The sequence below is a fragment of the Lynx rufus genome, unplaced genomic scaffold, assembly GCF_022079265.1.
Source record: "Lynx rufus isolate CCGP_SWC_20201006 ecotype Redwood Valley unplaced genomic scaffold, mLynRuf1.p SCAF_25, whole genome shotgun sequence".
Taxonomy (NCBI): domain Eukaryota; kingdom Metazoa; phylum Chordata; class Mammalia; order Carnivora; family Felidae; genus Lynx; species Lynx rufus.
Window position 1 is genome coordinate 15,420,598 of NW_025814840.1, and position 25,642 is coordinate 15,446,239.

The 25,642-nt window shown below is 45.7% G+C and overlaps 1 protein-coding gene across 1 annotated transcript in view; it reads left to right on the forward strand.

Moving 5' to 3' along the window:
* The window catches only part of PCNX2 (pecanex 2), a 300,801-nt gene that overhangs the window by 249,142 nt on the left and 26,017 nt on the right, over positions 1–25,642 (forward strand). Inside the window, exons 26-28 of the mRNA XM_047088754.1 lie at positions 15,267–15,520; positions 22,137–22,370; positions 23,816–23,928. Coding sequence (XP_046944710.1) covers positions 15,267–15,520; positions 22,137–22,370; positions 23,816–23,928 — 601 coding nt within the window. The remainder of the gene's footprint in view (positions 1–15,266; positions 15,521–22,136; positions 22,371–23,815; positions 23,929–25,642) is intronic.

Sequence of the window (25,642 nt, forward strand, 5' to 3'; positions counted from 1 at the left end):
TCCCCAGGGCTGAGAGGATGGAACCCATGCTAGCACATCTAGAGTAACAGGAGAGGAGAGAGAACATATGGCCCAGATGCACGTAAGAGATGGGTCGACAGATGGAAGGATGGATGGAGTGGGGAAATACAGTTGGCCTGTATGAAGAGCCCACTTGAGGTGAGGGGTCATGATTTTCAAGAAAGACCTGTTGTAGTTGCTCGTGTTTTTTTTTTTTTCTAAGCCACATTCAGCTTCATGGGTACAGGTATAGAGCAGTAGAGTTGGCCTTCATCAGGACTGAGACTGAGTTGACTGAGTGCCAGAAAGTAAAACGAAGACAAGGAAACTGACAGTGTATGAAAGGGTGTGACAATGTCTGCAGTGCCTGGCCATGTAATGCAGGCTAAGAGATAAACAGGCAAGGGTGGGAGAGGGGTGGGAAACAGGACCTGGTGAAGGGCTTTCTGGATCTCAGAAAGGTGTCAGAGTTGTAGAAGTTGTGATATTAGAGGAAAATAAGCTGGAGAGATAGGAGGTGGTTGCGGAAGAGTAGGATGTTTGAAACGAACATTCATCGAAGGCAAACAGTCTTTGGTGATTATAGTCTAAGATCACGGCCATGGAAGTGAGTGGCTGAGGTTGAGTGAATGCGATCATTAGAGGAGTGGGAGTCAGGGGCCAGGATACTGCAGTCTCAAGAGTGATTGGTCAGAAGTGTGCTGGAGAGTGACAGTGACCCCGAGCCAGAATCCCCACTCAAGGACTCGGAGTGACCTAGAGGGCCATGGAAGAAGGCAACGAAGGAGAATGGTGTGGAGTAAACAGAGACAGCACCACTGAGAAGCAAGAGGACATCCTCCACCTGCTCAGACCCAGGAGCGAGAGGAGTGCAGGAGAACAGTCATCCCCACTAGAGGGCAGGGAGAGCTAGCTTTCCAATAGGGCATGAAGGAGAAGAGAACATTCAGAGAAGTTGAGGAATAGATAGTGAGTTCCCGAGGGCACAGCGAAAAGATATCAAGAGTTTGTGGCCTGGGTGGGAGTTGGGTGGTAGTTAAGATCAGGTCAGAAAATGTGATTTACACAGTACTATGGAAATCAGGCTACGGGGGGTCCTGGGTTCCCCATGGCAAATGACACAAACTGTCGTAAAGGCACATTCTCTCAAGGGTGATGAAGCGGATCCTATCATCTAAGACTGGGTCACATGCATGGGAAGTTTTGAGGCTGCTGAGATGAAATTTAGTTATGCGTGCAGCTTTCATTATCCTCATTAGTATAGGATTGCTACATTTTTATCACAGCAAGAGCCAGATTTTTCCAGAAATCTTCTTACGGGGTGTCTTAGGAAATATTTAAGTGTCATTTGATAAAGTGGGTTTTTGGGAAGCCCTAGAAAAATGGTATTAGAAATACATGATGTTATGTGGACACTTACCTTTTCTATTAGTTGCCTAACTACAGTTTTCTGTCAAATTACTATTTTTTCAGTATTTCTTTATAATGAATGATATGGCATTTGAATATATTTTATATTTTGTATGCACATTCCCATGGTATCACATCCTTCTGGTGTTTGCTCATACAGTAGCTCATGCAAAACACAACCAATAGTATAGATTACTCTATCCTCTTATCTGGAGCAAAGTCGTGATGAAAATTATGTTTGTTTTGAGGTGTTTGTATGTATAGATCATGAATCTTGGGGATCAGGACGTTACCATGATGTGTAGACATGTGGCCACATGTGGTAGATGGTCAATAAATGTCTCCTGGTAATTAAAATCATAAGTGGTAATTGAAAAACCAAAGCTTATTTTCAGTATTCTTGCAAAATTGATATATGCAGCTCTTTATTCATGCAGGCTGTGAAATATTGTTTGAACCAATTTCTGTTAGATGGTGAGACTCTCAAAGGCTGAAACTCCTTGCCTTATTCATGGCCCTCCCCCTGTGTGTTGACTGGCTCACATAGGATGCCCAATAAATATTGGTTGAGTGAGAAAGTAGAGGCAGTCTAAGTGTTCCTGAGCACGAGTTCTTTGCCAGATACCATACTAAGCACTTCAACTCTCAAGCTCAGTATATTCCAGAATATTTCTTATAATAACTCTATAAAGTGAGCAAGTGTTATCATCCCTATTTGAGACATTAAAAGATATTGGGAGAATGAGGCTCCAGGCTTCACGGTCACCAGTGGTAGAGGAGGGTAAGCATCCCTGGATGGGGATGTCCCCTAAGTAGGCCACACTGCCTTGGAGGGAATGGAGGGAGGGAGGCAAGAAGGAAGGAAGGAAAGAATTTTCTAAAAATTCTCTCTGGTTGTTGAAACTTAAAAGTTTTACCTGAAAGGGTCTTAAATATTAATATGGCATCACCACTGTTAGCAGCTCAGTTTCTGGAATGATCTACTGCCTTAGCAACTGTGAAACCCAGATGGCTCTTGCCGAATGAATGTAGAAAGCAAAGGCATAGTGATCAGGATGTAGCCACACATTACCATCAGATCTGGAAAACATCAGAAAATGGGATTTATGTTCCTGTTTGTGTGAGATGTTATCAGCCATCTCATAGTCTGGCTAACACCCCATAATCACTGGCCTGTGGGGACATTTTTAAAATATCTGTGTAACCTAATCTTATCTAAAGTTAATGCAACCCAAACCTTTCTCCTTAGTGGCGACGCCACAGAGAGCGATAGCTGTCCCACTAATCTTGAAACTCTCTAGAATTCTTTCTTCTCTATGGCAACATTCGGGTCATTAGCGAGTCCTTAGTTCTAACATCTACATGGCTCAAGTAATCTATTAAATCCCTTGGTTCCAAACTTTACCCCTAAAATAATAGGTTCTCCATTCAGAATTCCTAAACACATATTTTTCTTCATTGCAAATTATGTGACATGTGAGTGAGAGAGACAAAGCCATGCTTGTCTAGATAGCAAGTCTGGGAAGAAAAGAGGCTTTGCTGTTGAACATGAAAAGAGTCTGCATATTTAGAAAAAAAAATGTAATGTTTATTATATTTTTGAGAGAGAGACAGAGACAGAGCGTGAGCAGGGGTGGGGGTGGGGGGGCAGAGAGAGAGGGAGACACAGAACCCAAAGCAGATTCCAGGCTCTGAGCTGTCAGCACAGAGCCCAACGCAGGGCTCAAACCCACCAACCATGAGATCATGACATGAGTGAGAAGTCAGAGGCTCAACTGACTGAGCCACCCAGGGGCCCCCTGTATATATTTTTTTTAAGTTTATTTATTTTGAGAGAGACAGAAGCAGTGCCAGCGGAGGAGGGGCAGAGAGAGAGGGAAACAGAGAATCTGAAGCAGGTTCCGCACTGTCAGCGTGGAGCCCGACGTGGGGCTCAAACCCACAACTGCGAGATCATGACCTGAGTGGAAATCAAGAGTCGGACACTTAAGTGACTGAGCCACCTAGGCGCACCGTGTTGTTTTAACGACGCTCAAAAATAAGTTTGTGGAAGAAAAGTACAATAATACAACTCAGAATGAAATATGAATGAGAGAATGACTCTTACCTGTGTAAGGTCAAGTGCACTGGTGTCCTGTAAATGGGGCAAGAATGGAAGAAAAGCCATATCATTCACAGAGATCATGATTATGTATGTCAAGTTTTCTCGTACCTGTGCTTCAAACCTGCCCAATATAAGTTACCATGTACACGAAGTGCTTTTGGGTGCATTTCATTTTCTCCTATAGGCCGGTAGGAAAAAGGTAAATTCAGAGAAACTTTTGCTCATAATCTGTTAAACCTTATTAGACAGTGTATGCTAAGGGGAAAATACGGATTTTAAATTCAAAACGCCAGACCCTTCCACTGGAGAGGCTGCTTTGGAGACCCAGTGTTCTTATTTATATAAAAAAGGAGAAATTACACCTGCATAGCCAGGTTAATGTGTGCCGTAAGTGAGATGCTATCACTTTTCAGTGTGATTAACATTACATAAGCAGATGATGTTTTGAAATCAGAATTCTCTGAGAGAAAACAATGCTGCTTCATTGAAAGGTATTCCACTGCTTTTAAAATCCAGCTGGCCAGACAGGTCATAAGAAAAATTTTATCGGTATGGATCTGTCTTAAAACAAATTGAGTCTCCTTGGAATATAAAATGGTTACAGTAAAAACCTCTGTTGTGCCCACAAAATCAAACATGTATAAATTATTCTAACACGTTTTCCCCCTACTGTACCCTGGGCCAATACACTTCTTCTAGATTCTCTGTGTGATCCTTGAAAGGTGGTCGACTGCAGTGCTGTTGAAGGCCTGGAATTGGGGACTAGGAGAGAAATTGCCCTGTAAAATAATACAGAGCTAAAACCCCTCAGTGTCTCAGGAGACCAATTCTACTCCTTGATTTCCTTCTGCTGTGTGACCTTGGTCATGTCTCATATTCTATTTCTCCATCTTAAGTTTGGATTAATTTCAAGGGGGTGATTATCAAATGGATGTGTGGCCATCATCAGGAAATGGGATGTATAATAAGTCAGCTTTATAAATAAACATGTTAATCATTGTAATGATTATTTCTTCCCAGACATTTAATCTGGTGAAGTCTAGCAGATATAAAAGCCTCCTCCTAGGGCAAATAGCTGGGGACAGATGTACCTTTAAGCTCCTGTTCCAGAATTCTGTCTGGGAGAATTAGCGTGGGGTGGAGGAGGGGCTGGAGGGGCATCTCCATGCCTTTCCCGAAAAAACAAACAAACCCCACTCTACGACTTACGTGAAAATGACAATAATTCACAAACTTTAAAATGCCTTCTCTTGTATTATTTCTTTGGGTCACATCACGGCCCTTGATATAACCCGCTGGCGAGAGGCAATGATCATTTAGATTTCCAGCCTTCATGTTGTGGATGCTCTCTCCCCCGTCGGCATCTCTGTCACCGTGTGTGTGACCCACTAACAGAAGCACGCCGAGGAGGGTGCTTCTCCAAAGCTCAAGGACAGCTGGCTGGGGCCGAGCCCTGCCTCACACATCTTGCGTCTCCAACACACGACATGCATGCGTGAGGTCCAAACGTCCGTGGAAGGGATCTGCTCTGAGCTCAGCTTTTTTTTTTTTTTTTTAATTTTTTTTTCAATGTTTATTTATTTTTGAGACAGAGAGAGACAGAGCATGAACGGGGGAGGGTCAGAGAGAGAGGGAGACACAGAATCCGAAACAGGCTCCAGGCTCTGAGCTGTCAGCACAGAGCCCGACGCGGGGCTCGAACTCACGGACCGCGAGATCATGACCTGAGCCGAAGTCGGATGCTTAACCGACTGAGCCACCCAGGCGCCCCTCTGAGCTCAGCTTTAACCATTTTCTGGTGTTCTCCTCCTTCTGTGGCCCTGGGCAATTCGGTAACGATCATAACTACGACCTCTGAAGGGAATACAATTTATAAAATCCACACACACATCCCAGAGTGTGTGTCTGAAAGCCCACCTGCAGCTTGAATCAAAAGCCCTGGCTGAAACCTATGTCTGCCTAATTGCAGTCCACTCCATGGCCAGGGACTGATTCTCTCCTATCAGTCCCCTCCTGGTGGCCTCATTGCGCACATACGTAAAACGCCGGCCCAGTGTCTGGCATGCAGGTCCAATGAAGGCAGTGGCCATATGAAAACACAGCACAAAGAAATGTCTAGCAAAGTTATTTTAAAACACTGTCACTGGATAGCCCTAAACATAATAATGATAACACACGCGGTTTTCTGGGGAATCCAGTTAGTCGGATTCTTTGGGACAGCTGAGTGGTGTTTCTCAAAATACTCCTATCAGATAAAGGAGGAAAACCGGAGGGCCAGGAGGCCCAATCTTTACAATATGTTGTGCATTTAGACTTTGCTGTGCATGTTGTAAAGCAAGCTGACATTTTCTTTCAGTGCAGCTTTCCCACTGCAGGGAACCGTTTTTTTGTTAATTTATTTATTTTAGAGAGACAGAGCACAAGTGGGTATGAGGAGAGAGAGAGAGAGAGAGAAGGAGAATCCCAAGCAGGCTCTGCCCTGTCAGCATAGAGCCTGATGCAGGGATCAAACTCACAAACTGTGAGATCACGACCTGAGCTGAAGTCAGACACTTAACCCACTGAGCCACCCAGGCGCCCCTGCAGGGGACTGTTTTTAATGTGTCCCCTTCACATAGTAGCCGGGCCTCTCCTTCATTTCCTCCGACCTCCTGGTAAACAGCCTCTTCCTTAGCTCCTGTCCCCATCACTTTTCACCTGAATGGGACTGTGGGTAGCTGACTTACCGACCCCAGCCCCTTCTTTGCTCCCCCAAAGCTGCAGGGGAATCTTCCTTAACTGCAACTTTACTCGTGTTTTCCTGAGGCTCAAAAGTCCCCACTGCCTGCCTGTTACCTACAAGATTAAGTTCATGCGTCTCTGTGAGAGTCAGGTTTCCACTCGAGCCGGCCTGCCCTGAGTCCCCTCTCCTCTGGCCCAGGCTTCCGGGCCTGGATGGCACCTTCCCCACAGGGTTCTCTGGAATGGAAGCGGGGACACTTTGGGTGGATTTTGGTTATCGGACCTTCTGTTTCAGCCAGCCATTCTCTTTGGCTTCCCGACCATTCCAAGAGGATGTCAGCTCTACCTCTAGCCTGGCTGGACCACGAAAGAGGGGGCCTGTGCAGACCGACCACACAGACTATCTCCATTCCTGGGCTTAAGTCACTACTGCTCAGTCCACAATAATTTTCAGAACTCGGTGGAGAAAAACGATCCATAGCAAGGATTTCCTCAAAGGGATAAAGTTCTCCTGCCCTCAAGACTCTCTAAACTCTGCCCTTGGGAGACACGAGACCTCTAGAGAACCACATTCGTAAGGTCGAATTGGTTCAGCCCCCTACGGAAATGCTTTCTCTTTATTGTGCTTTGGCCATATTAGAACAGCTCGTACTTTCTGGGCAATTCTCTTAAGGATAGTGTTCACCATGTTGCACCATGTACCTTTTATTAGGGTCCTGGGAACATTCTCTTTCTGGTGTCTTCGCTTGAAATAGCCAAGATCCTGCCAAGCAATTATTTTGTTGTTGTCTTAAGGACACAAGAAACTATTCAAGGTTTCTTTCTACATTGTCTTCTAGAAAGCCCCAGGGAAGTCTGTGGCCTACCTTTAGTAAATATATAGGGTATCACAGAATGCAGCTAGGGTCTCTTGGCATTATTCTTTCTGGCTTCATCATATTTTTTCTTGTCCCCAATTTTACTTAAATTTTATCATTTGCCATTGTACTGTGCACGCCTTTTTAAATTAACTTCATTCCTTTCGGGAATTAAGTGTGAATAAATAAGCCAGGCCTGGCCTGTCGCTGGTACGTGTGGCAAACAGCACTGAAAGGGAAGCAGCGCTTGCTCACTGGGGGAACCAGCAAAGGGAGGAAGGAAGGGTCAGTGGTCAGGAGAGCTGCCCGGTACGGCAGCAAGGGCTGCCCCACATTGTGGCCACATGCAGGAAATTGCTACATACCCTCTGTGGCGAGACATCTGGGACCTTCTAGATACATTTTCAGTTCAAAAAATTAATTTCCACTGCTTTAATTAGGCATTCTCATCTATCAGCACTCAGGCTCTAAGACACTCTAATAATTCAAATTTAAAAATTATTTAATGAAGGCGTTACTGTGTCCCACTGACTTAGACCATGAGAACATCACAACATAAAAGATGCCAAGGGTCTGGGGCGCCTGGGTGGCGCAGTCGGTTAAGCGTCCGACTTCAGCCAGGTCACGATCTCGCGGTCCGTGAGTTCGAGCCCCGCGTCGGGCTCTGGGCTGATGGCTCAGAGCCTGGAGCCTGTTTCCGATTCTGTGTCTCCCTCTCTCTCTGCCCCTCCCCCGTTCATGCTCTGTCTCTCTCTGTCCCAAAAATAAATTTAAAAAAAGTTGAAAAAAAAAAAAAGATGCCAATGGTCAGTCTCAGTGGAAACACCGGACAGAAACGGCCAGCCAGGTCCTCCCTCACTGACACCAATGGTGTAGGTCACGGCGTAGGGGCAGTTGACTCTTGGTGTTCTCTTTGGAGGAAATGTGCTCCAAACCCGGTGAGCCTCTCGGAGGAGAATATATGGTCTTGCTTTGCATTTGAGCAGCAGAGTAGTGCATGTACAGGATGACTGGTTTTTTTAATTTTTGTATTCTTTTGCAATGTGATCCTGACTATGAATCTTTTGCTCCTAAAAGGAGGTGCAGAGGCCTACCTTAACTGAGTGTTTATCAAAAACCTTTGGCAATTAGGGTGTCCCTGTCGAGCAGCCGTCCCTCATGGCACACTGTTTCCTCAACTGTCTTTGTCAGTGCCGAGATGCACCCATGTTCCTCATGGTGTGGGACTTTACTACTCACATGATAGAAATCGAAACTCCTCATTTTATTGTGTGTGTATACACACACACACACACACACACACACACACACACACACACTGAAACACACACACCTTCCAGTTTGTTTGATGTAAGGGGGAAAAACCCCTTACATTCAGCCCAATGTAAAGGGGGAAAAAAAACCCTTACATTCAGCTCAACATGGTAAATGCCAGACCTGGATGGAGAAGTATGGAGAAAGAAATTGTAAAGAAATGCAGATTTTTGAAGCATGTCATTTGACCAGTTTTGCTAACCTATTGGAGGTGAAAATCCTCCTTTATGCTTCTTCCTTGTGGAGTCTAAGCAATCTCACTTTGTTCACTGAAAGAGGGTTTCTTCCCGAATTACATTATTACTTGCAGAAAACCAGTGTTGTCCCTGTGCCATTTAGTAGGATGAGACATCTCCCACCCCCGGAGTCTAGTGCCTGCACGTCCAAGGGTCCCAGTGGGCGGATCAGTTAGGACACTGTGGCCATTACTCACTCTGGAGGCCCCAGAGCATGCAGTGTGAATTACTCATTGCTGATAATTCATGTATGTATTTCTATACATCTGTACCAGAGGGAATAAAAGCTTTTTATTGCAGCATGAGCTAAGAGACCCTTGAAAGGTTTTAAAAAGGAGTGCTTTCAGCTAAAACGCAAAGCAGTGAGGTCTTGGGGAAAGACAAATGGAATCAAAGATGTGGGATCAGCCCTTCACTGTTACACTTCATGTAACACTGCCTGCTTGCTTTCCCCATCCTGATCTTGAGTTCTGTTTCATTGACTGTTATCCTAACAATTCTGTGTGTACATTATTACTTGAAGGTTGTAGTTTCCCATTTCTGACTTGTTATGACCATCTCATTTATGGGTTCTGTGGAGAGGCTTAGTACAAACATTGATTTTCTTTGTCTGCCAAACACGCAGTATAATCTGCCGTGCATTTTCTCAATAGAGTTTCCATTGCCTGTGCATGCAGTGACCTGGATAAAAATCTTCCCTTCATTTACCCATTCAGGCATTGCACCAACTACTCTGTCGGCACCTACTAAGTAGCAGGCACTGTAAATAATGATAAGGGATGTTGGAAAAAATGAATGGTATGGGAATGGATGTCAGGAAAGTGTTTATGTCTGAATTCAGTCTCAAAAGATGTGTCAAAGAATTCGGAGACTTACCCTTTTGGCCATGACTGAGTAACCAGTACTGGACTATACTTCTTGCCATAAACAATTATGAAACTAGGAAAAATATCTTAATCAACCGCTTTCAGATTTTGAACAGACAGTGCAAGCCTCTGATCAACAAGAGAAAGGAGAGACACAAGTAAGCTCCATAATTACCCTTGCTTTCTTCCTGGAGACCCTTTCTTATCTGTAGTATGGAGGTTGGGGGCAACACCCAAATAGAGTACAGTTGTCTTGCTGAGCTACGGAGGCAGAATCAGAGTTCTCAGCTGCTAAGGTAGCTGGGTTTTGTGGGTCAGAGTATCAGAAAGAAATGAATTTCACAAGGAAGGCACTGTAAAAATCTGTACAGGGATCCTCTTTAGTAATTGGATGAATATTAACCTGCTGACTGTTAGAGGCAAGTCCTGACAGAGAATAGTAACTGTGGAGGTCTGAACTAAATAGAAAATATGGAGGCTGTAAGGTGCCGAGATGTAGAAATTCCAATCGTCCAGCAGAGACACCTTATTGAACATCCCAGGAGTTGAACCAAGACCCCAGAAAGACCAAGCTTTAGGAGTAGAGATATTATCACCCCACAGGTCTACTCTAGACACTCTAAAAGCAAGTTAAGAGACTCTTAAATACAGATAACAAACTGAGGGTTGCTGGTGGGGTGTTGGGTGGGGGGATGCACTGAAGGGGTGAGGGGCAATAAGGAGGACACTTGTTGGGATGGGCACTGGGTGTTACATGTAAGTGATGAATCGCTGAATTCTAGTCCTGAAATCGCTATTACACTATATGTTAACTAACTTGGATTTAAATTTTTTAAAAAGTTTCAAAAGGATCAAGCTGGCAGGCTGATGTGCAAATAAATTAACTACTTAACAGAACAAAACTCTTTGAAAAGACGAAAAAACAAACAAACAAACAAACAAAAGAAGTCCAGACTGTCAACACTACAGCATCAACAATATCCAGCATATAATAAGTTTCTAGATATAAAAATAAGCAGAAAAAGTGGTCCATAACCAGGAAAAGAAAACAATAAATAGAAACACACCCAAAGATGTTGGAGGTAACAGAAAAGAAGTTTCAAACAGATATTAATATGCTTAGGAATTCAGAGGAAAAATTATCATAATGAATGAACTGATGGAGACTATCATAGGAAAGAGCCAGAAAGTCTAAAAATAAAATCCAATGTCTGAAATGAAAAATTCAGAGGATGGAAGAAAAGATCAATGAACTTGAAGACAAGGCAATAGAAGCTGTCCAAACTGAGGCAAATAATAAAAGGTTAAAGAAAATAGAAACTCAGTGATCTATGGGGACAATATCAAGCATTCTAATATATGTGTAAAATTGGAATCCAAAAGGAAAAGTGATAAATAGGGGCAGAAAAAATTGAAAAAATATTCTTCAGAAACTTTCAAAATTTGATGGAAAATATCAATCCATAAATCCCAGGAGCTCAGCACACCCCAAGCCAGATAAACAAAGAAAACCAAACCTAAGCACATAATCCTCAGACTGGTGAAAATTAAAGAAAGAAAAATCAAAGAGCATCTGAGATTTTTCTATAATCATTTTGTCAAGATCATGAGAAAGTTTAAAAAACACTTTACAGACAGGGAAAAAGCATGTGAATTATTAAAATATCATAAGAAATAATGCAAGTCAGAAAACAGTGCAATGATATTTTTTAAGGGCCGAAAGGAAACTATCAACCCAGGATTCTACAGCTAAGGAAAATATCCTTCAAAATTGAAGGCAAAATTTACATATTTCCAGAAAAACAAAAGTTGACATAATTACCAGCTAACCTCCACTGTTGTAACAAATGTTAAAGGTAATCCTTCAGTTTGAAAGCAAATGATAACATGGAAAATCGATTCTACATAAAACAATGAAGATTGCCAGAAATGGCAAATATGTTAGCAAAGATGTTCTTTTCTTTTTAAAAAACTTTACTGTTTAGAGCAGAATAATGATGGTCTATTATGGGGGTTAAATATACGTTAAAGTAAAATGTTTGACAACAATAATGGCAAGGACATGAAGGAGTCAATATACCATTTTAATAATCTCACAACATTACAGGAAGAGTGGTATGAAATCCATCTATTGCAGATTGCAAGAAGATGAAAATGCACATTGTAATCCCTAGCCAAAATAAAGATATTTTATAATGATTGAAGAGTCAATTGATCATGAAGATAAAACAGTCTCAAATGGCATACACCTAATAACAGAGGTTTAAGGAATAAAAACTAGGTGAGTTAAAAAATAGTTGAACTGGGGCGCCTGGGTGGCGCAGTTGGTTGAGCGTCCGACTTCAGCCAGGTCACGATCTCGCGGTCCGTGAGTTTGAGCCCCGCGTCGGGCTCTGGGCTGATGGCTCAGAGCCTGGAGCCTGTTTCCGATTCTGTGTCCCCCTCTCTCTCTGCCCCTCGCCCGTTCATGCTCTGTCTCTCTCTGTCCCAAAAATAAATAAACGTTGAAAAAAAAATTAAAAAAAAAATAGTTGAACTGAATGAAAATTAAAAACACCAGTATAAAAAATGTATGGGATACAACCAAAGCAATGTGTAGAGAAAAACTTACAGCTCTAAAGGTTTATAATAGCAAAGAAGAAAGGTTTAAATCAATGACCTAAGCAAGGAGTTGGCAAACTATGGCTATGAGCTTAGAATGGCTTTTATATTAAAGGGAGGGAGATGGAGAAGGAGGGAAAGAAGAGAAAGAGAGGGGACGAGGAGGCAGCAGTAATATAGACCATATGTGGCCCCAAAATCTTAAAATATTTACTCTCTGACCTTTTACAAAATACAAATTGGCAACTCCTAACCTACACTTTCACCTGAAGAAACTAGAAAAAGGAGATGAAATAAAACCCGAAGCAAATAAAAGAAGAAAATTAAAAAAAAAATGAGAGCAGGAAATCTATGCATCATAAAATAAAGAAACAATGGAGGAAAATAATCATGAAATCAAATATTGATTCTGAGGAAATACCTATAAAATTGAAGAAAAAAAAACTACCCAGACTGATCCAGAAAAAAAAAAAAAAGATAAAACACAGATTATCAAGATCAGGAATTAAGGAGGGGACATTACTACAGATCTTAAAGCATTATAATAATAAGGACATTTTATAAATTTGACAAGTTAGGTGAAATTAAAAACTCATTGAAAAATATAACCCCAAATTTGACACCAGAAGAAACAGAAAATCTGAATAGACCTATATGTGCTAAAGCAATTGAATTCATAAGGAAAAACAAAACGAAACAAAAACAAAACATCTTGGCCACAGAGAGAACTCTAGAATCCCTGTCACCATTAATCATGTAAACTGTATTAAACTCTATTACACATGTAAGCAAGGATTATGACCAATATTGCCTTAACTCTTTCGGAAAATAGAAGAGAAAACACTTTCCAATTCATTTCATAAATTCAACATGTATACCAGACAAGGACATCACAGGGAAATAAACCTATAGGCCAATCTACCTTGTGAATGTATATATGCAAAAATTCCCAACAAAATACTAGAAAACCACATCCAGAAATATATAAACCTGTCACGTTTCTCCCTGTAATGAAAGATTGGTTTAATATGTGGAAGTTCATCAATAGGGTTTACCATATCAACAGAATAAATGGGAAAAACAGTAAAAGCGTTTGCTAGAATTAAATACCTATTTCTGATTTTAATATAAATTCTTAGATAACTGGAAATAGAAGAAGACTTTCTCCTTCTGACAAAGAGCGGTTATGAAAAACCTACAGCTAGTGTCCTTACATAATGCTAAAAGACTGAATACTTTCCCCCTAAACTCACATTTATTTAACATTGTACAGGAGGTTCCAGCCTATGCAATAAATGGCCAAAAATAGAATAAAGTCGTAAATATTTTTAAACTCCCCAAAAGTGTTACCTACACTAACTGTCCCTGCTTTTTTCTCTCCCCTACTGTTGGCTCCAAGCAGGCATCCCCTCCCCCACTCATCATTACACCTACACCTCTCTTGCAGAGATAATCATTCACTTCTGTATGGCCAAATCTCACAGTTAATTCCCCAAGTAATTTGACCTATAAGCATCGTTTAACATAGCTGATGTTCCCTCTTCCTTGAAACTCTGTTTTTCTTTTTTAACTTGCCTTTTGCTTCTTTCTGGTTTTCTTCTGACCTCAGAGGCCACTTCTAGCCAATCATTTTTTTGGGAGAACCTCACCTCCCCAGCCTCTGAATGGAACGCTCAGAGCTCAGCTCTCAGACCTGTCCTTTCTCCCCAGATTACTTTAAATCGCCCCTATATCCTGATAATTCTCTCAGATGTTATGAATTTCTGCCAGAACCCTTCCCCTGAACTCCAGATTTCTTAATCCAACTGTCTACTTGACATCTCTATTTTGATTAATAGCGAACAGCTAAAACTTCACATATGGAAGAAAAACTTCCTGATCTTCCCCTCAGCCCACCCAAAGCCTGCTTGCCCTGCAATCTTCTCCATCTCCGTGGACAGTCTTCTCACTTTTCACCTTGCTCAGGTCAGAAAACTTCACACCATTCTTCATGCATCTTTTCAACATCTCCCATCCAAATTGGTTCCCAAATCCTAACAGACTACCTTCAGAGAGATCCAGATGTGATCATTTCTCCATACTTTCCCCAGTGGCCTTTATCCAAATCACCACTGTGTCATGTGTGTTAACTAACAGCCTCCTAACTGATGTCCTGGCTCCCACCCCTGCTTCTCCTATAGTCCGTTCTCTGGACAGCAGCCAGCATGATCTCCTCCAACAGAAGTCAAACCACATTTCTCCTAAGCTAAAAACATCCAAGGGTTCTGAGGGACCACTCCGAGTAGGATCTTTCGCTTTTCCTGTTTCTGGTTCCTATGATCCGTGCAACTACCAGAGTACTTGTAAAATACGCTAGCATGTATTCACAAAGTGTGCAGCTGGTTTTTTGAAGCTAGATGCAGGATATTCCATTTATTCCTGTTAGTTTTTCAGCATGTTAGTTTCAGTCCACCATCCTGTCTGCTGAGATCGTTTTAGGTCACAACTCTGCACTCCAGACAGTGCCAGTAACTTATGTCGTTGGCACACTGTGTATGTTCCCCTCTAAATCATTGACAAAAACGTTGAGCCCCCCCCCCAACATCCCTGCTCTCAGTCATGTGAGGTGAGGCGGCATGCGTGGTCTGCCCTAATGGTTAGGCAACGGAGCTCTTCCAGAAAAGAAGCAGGGAGCTTTCCATCCTGAAAAACACATCAGCACGCACCTACTTGCTCTCAGACATCTCCACCTGCCACCTTTGTTTAGCCTCCTCTCTGCTCAGCTGTGACCTGCAGGTTTCTGGTAAAGGTAGTTCAAGAGTGTAACTGTACTGCCTTTCAACTTGGTGTCCATGAGCACCGTGCAAGTCTGTCTCCTCTCTGTCTCTCTCTCTCTCTCTCTCTCACACACACACACACACACACACACACACGAATGGGGAGGAGCTGAGAATCAGAATGGATACGAATGAAGAAAAGAGTTAATGACGATGAGAACGGTGACTTATTTGGGAATTTAAGAATTAAACAAGCCTCCTGATTCCCAGACTTCCTTCGGTGTCTTCCCAGACTTTCTTTGGTGTCTTCCCCTCCAGGGAAGGCCGGGGAAAATCCATTGTGAACAAAGGTTAACCCAGTGACTCCTTGTATAACTTCCATCTTGTTTGTGCTCTGCCAGGAACCTACTGCCAGCAGAGAGAGGTCGAGGCCATCATGGAAGGTGATGAGGACGACAGAGGCTGTTGCTGCTGTAAACCGGGCCACCTGCCGCACCTGTTGTCCTGCAATGCCGCCTTCAACCTCCGCTGGCTCACCTGGGAGATCACACGAACACAGTACATCCTGGAGGGCTACAGCATCATAGACAACAACGCAGCCACCATGCTACAGGTTTTTGACCTGCGTAGGATCCTCATCCGATACTACATCAAGGTATCGCTGCTCTGGGCCCCGGGACACTTGTCTGAGTAATCATTCGGGGCTGGCTCAAGACGCTCCCAGAGAGATTTGCAAAAGGCTAGATGCTGCAGCTTCTCCTCGTCTTCTGAATCTGAGACCCAGCTAGGTTTGGGAACCACTGGTTTTGCGAAAAATCCTCAAGGGCTTTGAGGTAACCTGGAGCTCACGCCTTGAGTCACAGCCTAAGCGTGGCCACTAATAGACAGTTCCTTTCCTTCCCTAAACCTGTGTCTTCCTTTCTAACACAGCACAGCTATGGTGATGATGGTGACAATAAATTGAAACGTCCTGGAAATATCACCAAACCTCAGCATTTACGTGCGACAAGTTACCGATTTAGATGCTCTGCAATTTCCACCCTAGAACCAGAATTATTTTTTGAGCCTAAAATAAAAACTCAAAAGTATAGTGAAATGATCCAGTTAGGATTAGTTATGACGGCCTTTCTTCCTCACTCGTTTGGGACTAATGACATAGTTTTCCTGTTGCTCAGGGGCCACGTCTGCCTAACCCATATTCAACCTCAGAAAACGTGCCGGTTTGGAGTGAAGTGTCCTGGGAAACAAATATGAACCTTGAGCGAGGGTGCAGAGGGACAGTCGGGTCTAATGGGGGGGGGCGGGGACAGTCTTTGCACGGGCTTCTGTTCAGAGGGAGCACTTTGCATGGTGGAACCCCGGGTCCTGGTCCTCACAAGGGTCCACATTTTAATGGCGTTTAAAACGAGGATGCTTATCCGTCTGAGATCCCGGACTCCCTTCCAGCTGAGGCTGTGAGAAGTGGCCCAGCAGAAATGACGAAATACAAAGTAGGCAGGTAACACAGGTGCCTGAAGCCGCAGGAGTCTCAACCAACTAAAAGAAAGACGTTTGGAAATTTGGAATAGCTACCGAGGAGAGCCCCACGTGTGCGTCAATACTGCTCAAGTTTACAGGAAATAGAAGACAGACTGTAAAGAGTCAGAAGGTTAAATAATTCTCGAGCATCACACCCCAAGGCAGGTGTAATGAGAAATGTTCGTGAGACCCTTTCCTGTGCGGAATATTCAAAACAGATTTAGTGGTTCGTATTCACCACCTTCATGTGTGCCGAAGGGGTGCAGGAATTTACAGCCCCGCCTCACGCAAAACTGTGGCTGTTTTGCCCAGCCTTGAATACATCGGGGAAGATTGGGGAAAGCCCATCAGGGAGTGGTGACCTCCTGCCTCGTGATTCCACGGTCTGCTCCCTTGGCCATTATAAACTGCGCTGCAAGACGTCTTTCATACAGAGTCAGCCCTGGGCAGACTCGGCGTCGCAACTGGGGGTAGAGTTGGGGGGTCACGAGATAACCGTGGCACGCTGGCGCGAGAAGTGTGTTTCTGTCCCACGTGAATGAAGAACGGAGGGGTTCTGTTCTGTGGCTCTGTTCCAGGAAGTCCTAGGGACCCAGGTTCCTTCCAGCTGCCAGCCCTACCATTTTAAGTGACTCCCCCCCTTCATGTTCCAAGAGGTAAGCCCCAGGCTCCAGTGGATGGAGGAGAGGACACAGGAAACGAAGACCAAGGGCATGCACCAGCGGTCCCCTCGAAATGCTCCTGGAAGCTGCCACATTACATTCCTGGTGTCTCCCAGGGGCCGGAAGGTTGTCCTGTGCCAGCAGTGAGGGGTTAGGAAAGTGCATTCTGAGCCGCCTTGAACCCAGAGAGAAACCATCTGGAACTTTCCACCGTTGTTTCCGGTAGAGTTTCCACACTGCCACCCATCTCCCCCTTTGCACACGCATTCCGGTACCCCCCGCCCCCACCCCTGCCAGACTTCCTCCTCCTGCCCTTCTCTCCTCATGCTCCCTGTGCTCACAAGCTCCCTTGGGGCCCTTGCCCGGCGTTCACCTCACCTGCATCTTCCGGCAACTCCCTCGGCACGGGAGCCACGCACGCCTGACTCCTCTTTGGGTCCCCAGCGTTCGGTGTGGCGACCTGTGTGTTGAGGTATCCGGGGAATTTTTTGGACTGAGTGAACAAAGGTCCCAGGTAATGTGGATCTGGGGTCCGGGCCATAGAGTCCGGGCGGATGAGATCCAGATGTGTTCAACACTGAGCCGCATCTCTGTGCACTGAGCCACATCTCTGTGAATCGGCAGCTCCCCATAAACAGCCTTCCTGTGAGCGAGACTTGTAGGCAGACCCAGCCGCACGTGATGGAGCCAGCAGGCCGCCATGAGTGAGAGAAGAGAGAGGGAAAGGATGAGGTGCCCTTTCAGGGTCTCCCCTCTCGGCTTTTCCAGAGGCCTTGGGGGCACCACTCCGGGACCTGCTTTTCGAGGCCCCCCTCCCTTGAGCTGGTAATTGGATGGATACTCACTTTCCTCTTCTCCTGCCTCCCAATCCCCCGTATGTTTTCTAAAATGACAGTTTACCAGTTTCCTGATAAACAAGTCCAGGATAATGTGCAAGCAGCCGAGGCTGAAGGAGCTCCCCCCGCCCCACCCCCGCCCAGAACCTGCCAGATAATATTTAGTTTGTGGGAAAACAATGCCCTTAACTCTGTTTTCCAAGAGTGGGGGGAGTGTCAGGTGGGGTAGGAGAGGCACCCGGCGCAATGCTTCGTTACCTGGCGAGGCGCTGCTCGCGAGCTGGGGTGCAGACCCCTGGCACCAGGCTCCCCGAGTAAGCTGGCTAATCAGAGACTTGCATGTCTTGCCCAGAAATTCTGACTCCGTGGGCCTGGGGAGGGGCCCTAGCCCCCGTATTTTTAAACTCATTTCCCAAGTGATTTGATATACAACTAAGCTTGGGCACCACTACGGACATATTTGTGCTCAACAGAAACAGAATTCTCTTAAATTCCAAAATAGTGCTCAGGAGGGGCCCAGGTCAGGTGGCAGGTGGGTTGGTTTTCAGTAGCATCAACGGGCCTGTTCATGCGGGGCTCTCTCTGCCTGCGGCACTCAGTGCTTGCCCGCCCTGTGCTGTGAGGTGGCTCAGAACTTGCCCCCGTCCCCCCGTGGAGCTAGTTAAAGAAAATCTCAGGGGTACCCAGTGGCTATCAGAACAGAAGAAACAGCATTTGAGGGTAAAAAACCTTGGTTACTCGGGGAACAAGACTGCCTTTGTTATTCTGAATTGCTCAAAGTTTCAAGAGTTGGGTTTCATTCTTTTTGTCGTCATTATTGTTATTTTTATTGGACAGGCAAATCAGAAAGGAAGAAAGGCATGGAGTATTTCCATTACACAAAAGGATTTCTTTTTTTTTTTTAATCTCCTAATAAACTGGGTCAGTTCCCCCACCCTGTAGGAATATACTTGAAATCATTTCCTTCCTGACAACTGGAGGGTTTTCTCTGGTGCCTCCTCCAGCTCCCCTCCACTTATTTGTGTTGAAAACCCTCGGAGCAGTCAAGGAATCCGCTTTCTGCCAGGGCCTGGTTTTCCTGCTGCCGTCTTTCCTGTCCAAGCCTTTCAGAAAGGAGATGCGCTTATCGCTGGCCTTGCAGAATGAGAAGCGGAAGACCGCACGTGTGGGTCTGCCTGCCAGGGCCCCCTTCCTAGAACGAGCTGTCTGATAGAATATGCTGATCTACAATGAAAATGAGAAACCAGGAGACTCCCTGCTGGAGGGGCCAGATACGGTGGATGAATTCAGAAGAGGTCTCGCTTTCCACATGGTTCTACGCCGTCCATTCATTCTCCCTGTCCTCACTTACCAGGTCGACTTCGTGTCGTATCCGTTTCATCCTGACAGATTCGGAAGGATTTCACACTGTTCGTTGACTCTGTCTCCCCGACAGGATTTCTGCCTACGCGAAATGGAAATGGAGTATGGTTTGCCACCGTTGGGTGTGTTGTGTTTTCTCCGGGGCGAGGGGAGCGGGTTCCCCTCGTGCACTGGGGAGCCGAGCCGGGGCAGCACTGGGAAGTCAACACTGCAAGGTTCTGCCAGACCTAGAGGAGGAAGTTTCAACCTCTGGGATTCAAACTCCTCATTAACTATGCTGACTTCATCGGTCGAGGGGGTTATTTTCATTCCTCCCTAGAAATGAACGAAAAAGTAAACGCCCTCCAAGTTTTGTTTGTTGTTCCTATCTGGTACATGTGATTGGAACATATTGGGGAAAGACCAGACCAGATGTTTGCTAGAGCCAGATGTTCAGACAGACCCAATTTCTTCGTACCCTTTGTAATCGTCAGCTGAGACACCTTGCCTCTGGCCAGTCACAGATCCTCCTGTGCTTGTAACTTTGGGTCAGCTGTTTAAACCCCCCACGTTCATAAAAGCTTTAAATTATCCTGCCAGCAAGTCGGCCGTAGAAAACCCTCCAGATCCAGGGGCCTCTGGGTGGCTGTTGGTTAAGCGTCCAACTTCTGCTCGGGTCGTGATCTCAGGGTTCGTGAGTTCAAGCGCTGCTTGTGCTGACAGCCCAGAGCCTGGAGCCTGCTTCAGATTCTGTGTCTCCCTTTCTCTCTGTCCCTCGCCAGCTTGAACTCTGTCTCTCTGTCTCTCTCAAAAATAAACATTAAAAAAAAAAAAAAAACCCTCCAGATTCAGAACCGACATTTTTGAATATTGGAAGGCACTCTGGTGGCCGCCACAGACTCAGCGGTCTCCCGGCCCCACAAGCCTTCTGTTCCCTCACCCCTACCCCTCACCCCTCACCTGGGCTGCTAGCACGGACTCCCTGAGCCTCAAGCCCCTGGATGGGTAAGTCCTAGATCCAAGGACTTATATGCCAAATAGAAGTTGTGTGCCAGGCCACGTGCTGAGTTCTTTATACTCATTGTCTTGTTTGAAATCTCCGAAAGATGAAGAGAGGCGGACTTTACTCGCGCCTCTGTCCTTTCTGCCTCCCACTCAGCCTCCTGTGGCCTCCTCCTTCTTCCTTCCCGCTCTGTCCCCTCCCTCCTTATACTGAAGGGACTTCTCAAGGCTGACGGGGCTGTCCTGGGTGCAGTGCCGCAGGAACGATAGAGCGTGTGAACCGCGGACTTCTTGTCCCCGCTCCACCACTTTGGGGTCGGGTGGGGGAGGCTTACAGAGAATATGCCCCAAAGAAGGCAGGCCACACACCGTGAGCTGCACGCAGATTAGCCTTCCCGAAGTGCAGGCTGCCGTCGGCCCTAACAGCCGAGAACGGCTGAGTCCGGCCTTTGCCGTCATTTGGCCCGAATCCACGGACCCCGTGCGCCCACCCACTCACCTGCTCAAACTCCTCAGATAACCTGGAACCGGACACTCGTTAGCAAGCTCCAACCTTGGAGTTCCGGATCTCGTGTCCCAGCCGAAGGGAGGAAAGAGCAGGAGAGAGGGCAGGAGCCTGCCTGGAAAAGTGTGTCTCTGCCCGCTCAGTCACGGGGGTCAAGCCACCTACGCCCTGGCCAGGTCCGGGCCGCATGGTTTCCTTTCTGCCTTCTGTCTTGGGAAGAATGTCTTTTTATAATCAGAGAGGGCCACGGGGCTTGGGGCCACGGGAGCGTGCATCGCTGCCTCTTTTGCACCAGACGCCACCCTTCCCTGTTGCGGCGATTCCCAGGTGACATACAAGCCACGTTCCCGGGGCCGCCCCAGCCTCAGTGGCACTGAGTACCCCTTCCAGTTGCCTGCGATAATAAAGGGTACAGAAGGCTATAATGAAGGTATACTACCACTGCTGCCGATGCACCCACATCCGAGTTGGATTTTCGTTTTCTCTGCGACAGTTTGACTTCTCCAGGCCGGGCGCTAGCCTTTCTGAAGGACGCGTTCATTCGCAAACTGCAAGATGGCTTTCAGTAAAGCTGTGACTTACAAGAAGAAAGCCCGAGGGTGGCATTTTCCCCAGTTGGGATGTTCCTCAGTGGAGTGTCTGATGGAGGGGAAAACACGGGTTATTTTGAAGGCATCACGGATGTCCACTGTCTGGGCACCCCGGATTACGTGTGCATGTGTGTTTCAACAATCCTACATCATAAGTACTTTCCAGAAGAGTTTTGTTGTTTTTGGGGGCGCCTGGGTGGCTCAGTCGGTTGAACGTCTGATTTCGGTTCAGGTCATGATCTCGAGGTCTGTGAGTTCGAGGCCCACATCGGGCTCTCTGCTGACAGCTCTGAGCCTGGAGCCCGCTTCAGATTCTGTGTCTCCCTCTCTCTCTGCCCCTCCCCACCCTCAAAAATCAATAAACATTAAAAAAACGTTTTTTGAGAATTTTGTTGTTTTTGTTCATTAAACAGTCTTTGGCTGGGGTCTCGGGAGAAGGTCTGCCCGTGTCTTTCAGCAGGATCAGCCACCCGTGGCCTCCACAGGAGCCTGTGTAACCCAAGGGTGTTCTCGTGTGTCTCTCTCTGAAGGGGTAGGGCTGGCTGTCATTCTTCCTCACCATGGAAATTCTGTTCTGGTACATTCTGTTAGCGTCCTGTTCTTCCCACTTCCCTCATCCCTGTGGTGACCCTTAAGACAGGACACTTTAGAATGTCTCAAGTAAGTCCTAAGCATTAAAGCTGGCAGGAAATGCCATGAAACCAAGTATGTCTCATACTTCCCTGTCATTGATTTACTTTATGAAATACAATAAATAAGGAGTCTTTGCGTCTTTCAAATGGCTCTAAGGGCTCAAAATCTTGCTTTTTGTCTGCAGAGCATCATATACTATATGGTAACGTCCCCCAAACTTCTCTTGTGGATCAAAAACGAATCACTTCTGAAGTCCCTGCAGCCTTTTGCGAAGTGGCATTACATTGAGCGTGACCTTGCAATGTTCAACATTAACACCGATGATGACTACGTCCCGTGTCTCCAGGGGATAACACGAGCCAGCTACTGTAACGTTTATCTAGAATGGATTCAGTACTGTGCGCGGAAAAGACAAGAGGTAGGTCAGGGAGGTGGGGGCTGGAGGTACTGAATTAAATTTAAAAAACAAGGAGCATTTATCAAGTCCGTCTCTTATACTGTACGGTAGACAGAACATTAGCATCTGGATGAATGTTTATTTAACACTTACACAAAATTAAAAGGAAGAATTCACATACCACGTTCTCCAATAGAGGAGCCTTGAAAGTATATTTCTCTCTATACTGTGCTCAGGGTTAGCACCGTTTTAAGCGTCTGTCATAGCTTTAAAAGTCTGGAAACTTCTTTGTTTAGAGCTGCTTGTGGAGATTTCCATACAAAGGATATCTCTGCTGAAATCCGGAGGATTTGCTGAACGTATTGAATTGTGGCCCTGCAACCGATCTGTTTAGCCATCAAGATGGCCCATCTCACTCCGCAGTCGTGTCTCTTGGGCATTATCGCCCACATGCCGAGGACACTTCCGGAGATGAATGCAGCATCTCAGAAATGAAACCAAGGACAACAACAGCTTCTAGAAAGAAGAGGAGGAGGGTCGGCCAGGAGGAGGAGCTGGGGGAGGAGCAAGGGAGGGAGTCAGTTGACTTTGCTTCCTGGGATTTGAAAAGCCGATTCCATATGCTGTTGATAGAGACAGTAGATCCAAAATGAATACACCCTCCTTAGTAGTGATGAAGTATGCCAGCGGACGTGAGGGGACAAACCAAGTTACAACACTAACCCAGGTCCTCCACCTTTCCGCGAGTGATTAAAAACAGGGCGCAGAAGGAGCAGGTGGTAGACTCTGCCTTCCCAGGTGCAGCAGAGAGAATGTGTGCTGATATCTTAACCCTTGCTTAGCCTCTTCAGGTGGCTGAGGTGTGCAAAGAATCTACGGGTATTCCGAGCTATCACCGCGGTGTTCCTCTTTCCTCATGTGGTTCCTGAAATTGTTTCATTTGCCCTGCAAAAAGATATTTCGGCTCTTTCTTCTGCCTCTTCCCCGCCTCTCTTTTTAAGCTGACTTTGGATGACCCCTTAAATCTAGTTGTTGATTGTGGACTTAATGGTCAGTTCAGTGGGCTCCTTGTTATAGGGAGAACAGAAAACCCTCACCTGCACGTGATAGACACGTCTTGCCCCTGCATTGGACGGCACTAAGGTGGGCATTCATTTGAACGTAAGCCCTGACCCTCTTCTCCTGAAGCGCCATATTCACAACTCCAGAGAATTAGGTCAACAGGCACATGTTAGCCCCATCTCTCCTCTAGAGTAGCTTCCTCATTTCAATTTTTTTTTTTTCCACGTCCAAGCACGAGAGAAACTCTGCAGGAAGCAGAGAGTCCCCCAACCCTGGGGTATTCTAGTCAACTCGGTGACCACAATGGCTGATGGACAACACCCCTGACACTCTACCTTTATGATTCTGTGTCCTTGCCTATTGGAACCCGTGTGAGAGTTGAATTAACATCCTTGCTCTTTCAGCCTTCCAAGAACCTGGACAGCGATGAGGACTCTCCTCTAGTGACCCTGTCCTTTGCCCTGTGCATCCTGGGGAGGCGAGCTCTGGGAACGGCAGCTCACAACATGGCCCTCAGGTACCTGCAGAAACAGTACCGGCACCAACGGTGTTTCTGAGTGATTTTTGTCAATCATTTTCTTTATTTTAAAGTTACAGATAGTTCCTTCTGTAATAAATTCTGCTGGGTCCAAAAGAAGGCTTTCTTGAGCACTGTGACCTTTTGGAGTTCTGCATTTGGAAATGCCACTAATACAGAACAGCCAAAACCCCAGGATTATGGGTACAGGGCCTTCTGTGTTACAAGCCATGGACTTGCTGAAAAGATGAAATGAAACCATTTATAGGAACTTCCTAGCCTGGTCTCTAGCAAAATTAATGCTTAATAAAAACGTTCGTTCCCTTTCCCCGTTTTTCCTGCAAAAGGAAATCATCACATCTGTGCTCCAGTGTAGACCGCACCCTGCCCTGTCTCTGCGGGGCTTTGATTAACTGGATGTCCCCTCAGCTGTGTTTTCAAACTCTGTTTCTACCAGATCTTCCTGCTCTGTTTGTAAATAGCTCAAGGTTCTCTCCTTTTTTAAAAAAATTGACCTAGGGGCACCTGGGTGGCTCAGTCAGTTGAGTGTCCGACTTCAGCTCAGGTCGTGATCTCACAGTTCGTGGGTTCGAGCCCCGCATCAGGCTCTGTGCTAACCGTTTGCTCAGAGTCTGGAGACTGCTTCAGATTCTGTGTCTCCTTCTCTCTCTGCCCCTCCCCTGCTCACGCTTTGTCTCACTCTGTTTCTCCAAAATAAATGTGAAAAAATTTTTAAAAATTGACCTATAATTGACATACATTATATTAGTTATACACACACACACACACACACACACACACACACACACACACACACACACATATATATATATATATATATAAAATTGGAACCCAAAAGGGTTCTTTTGGTATTCAGCTGGAGCAAGTGTAGACTGGATCACAAGCTTCTGAATGGCAAAAGCCACTCATGTATTGGTTTAACAACCTTCACAGCCTCTGCACTAAGTAAGTCGAGGGGGACTTGCTGACGGTTCCCGAATGCCCTTCTGCAGGGGACGGCTGTGAGCCCTTACCAGTGGAAAGTTCTGGAAGGGTGTCATCAGTTTCGGTGTGTGACTTGGTGAGGGGTGAAGTGGTATGTTGGGCACGTCTCCTCATTTCTCTCTGGACGCAGTAGCCTTGAGTCACGCACAGGAAAAGGTAAACACCGGGGTAGAGCTATTCTCACAACTCCCACATCTCTGAATTTTACGATGTTCTTCACAGGTGAGAAATGCTAACTGACCATTTTCATGTGGAGTTAGAACTTGTTATAGGGAATGCCCTGGGGAGGAGCTGACTGGCTTCTCCCGCCTGACTCAGCCTCATGCTGTAGACCCCGACAGTTTCCTCTGGGGTCGTCTGGGGCCAAATTTGATGATTGAAAGCCTAGCAGAAAGCTTGTGTGGGGGCTTCGTAAAACAGGATGATGTGGCTGCTGCAAGGGGCTCTTCGCTAAATAGAGAGTGCGGTTGGAGAAAGGCTTCAGAAGATTCTGGAATCACAAAATGCGTCTTCAGATAGTCATAGCCTCCAGGCAGCTGATCTTCTGGTTGACCCATTTGAAGTCGGTTTAAAAAAATAATAATAATAAATTCCGAATTTTCTTTGCAAACTGCAAATAAAATGCCTCAAGGATTTATTCTGTTAGTTCCTCCCTAAGCTACTTTCAAAGACTTCTTCCATCTTGCTCTTTGTGTGACTTGTTCAGATA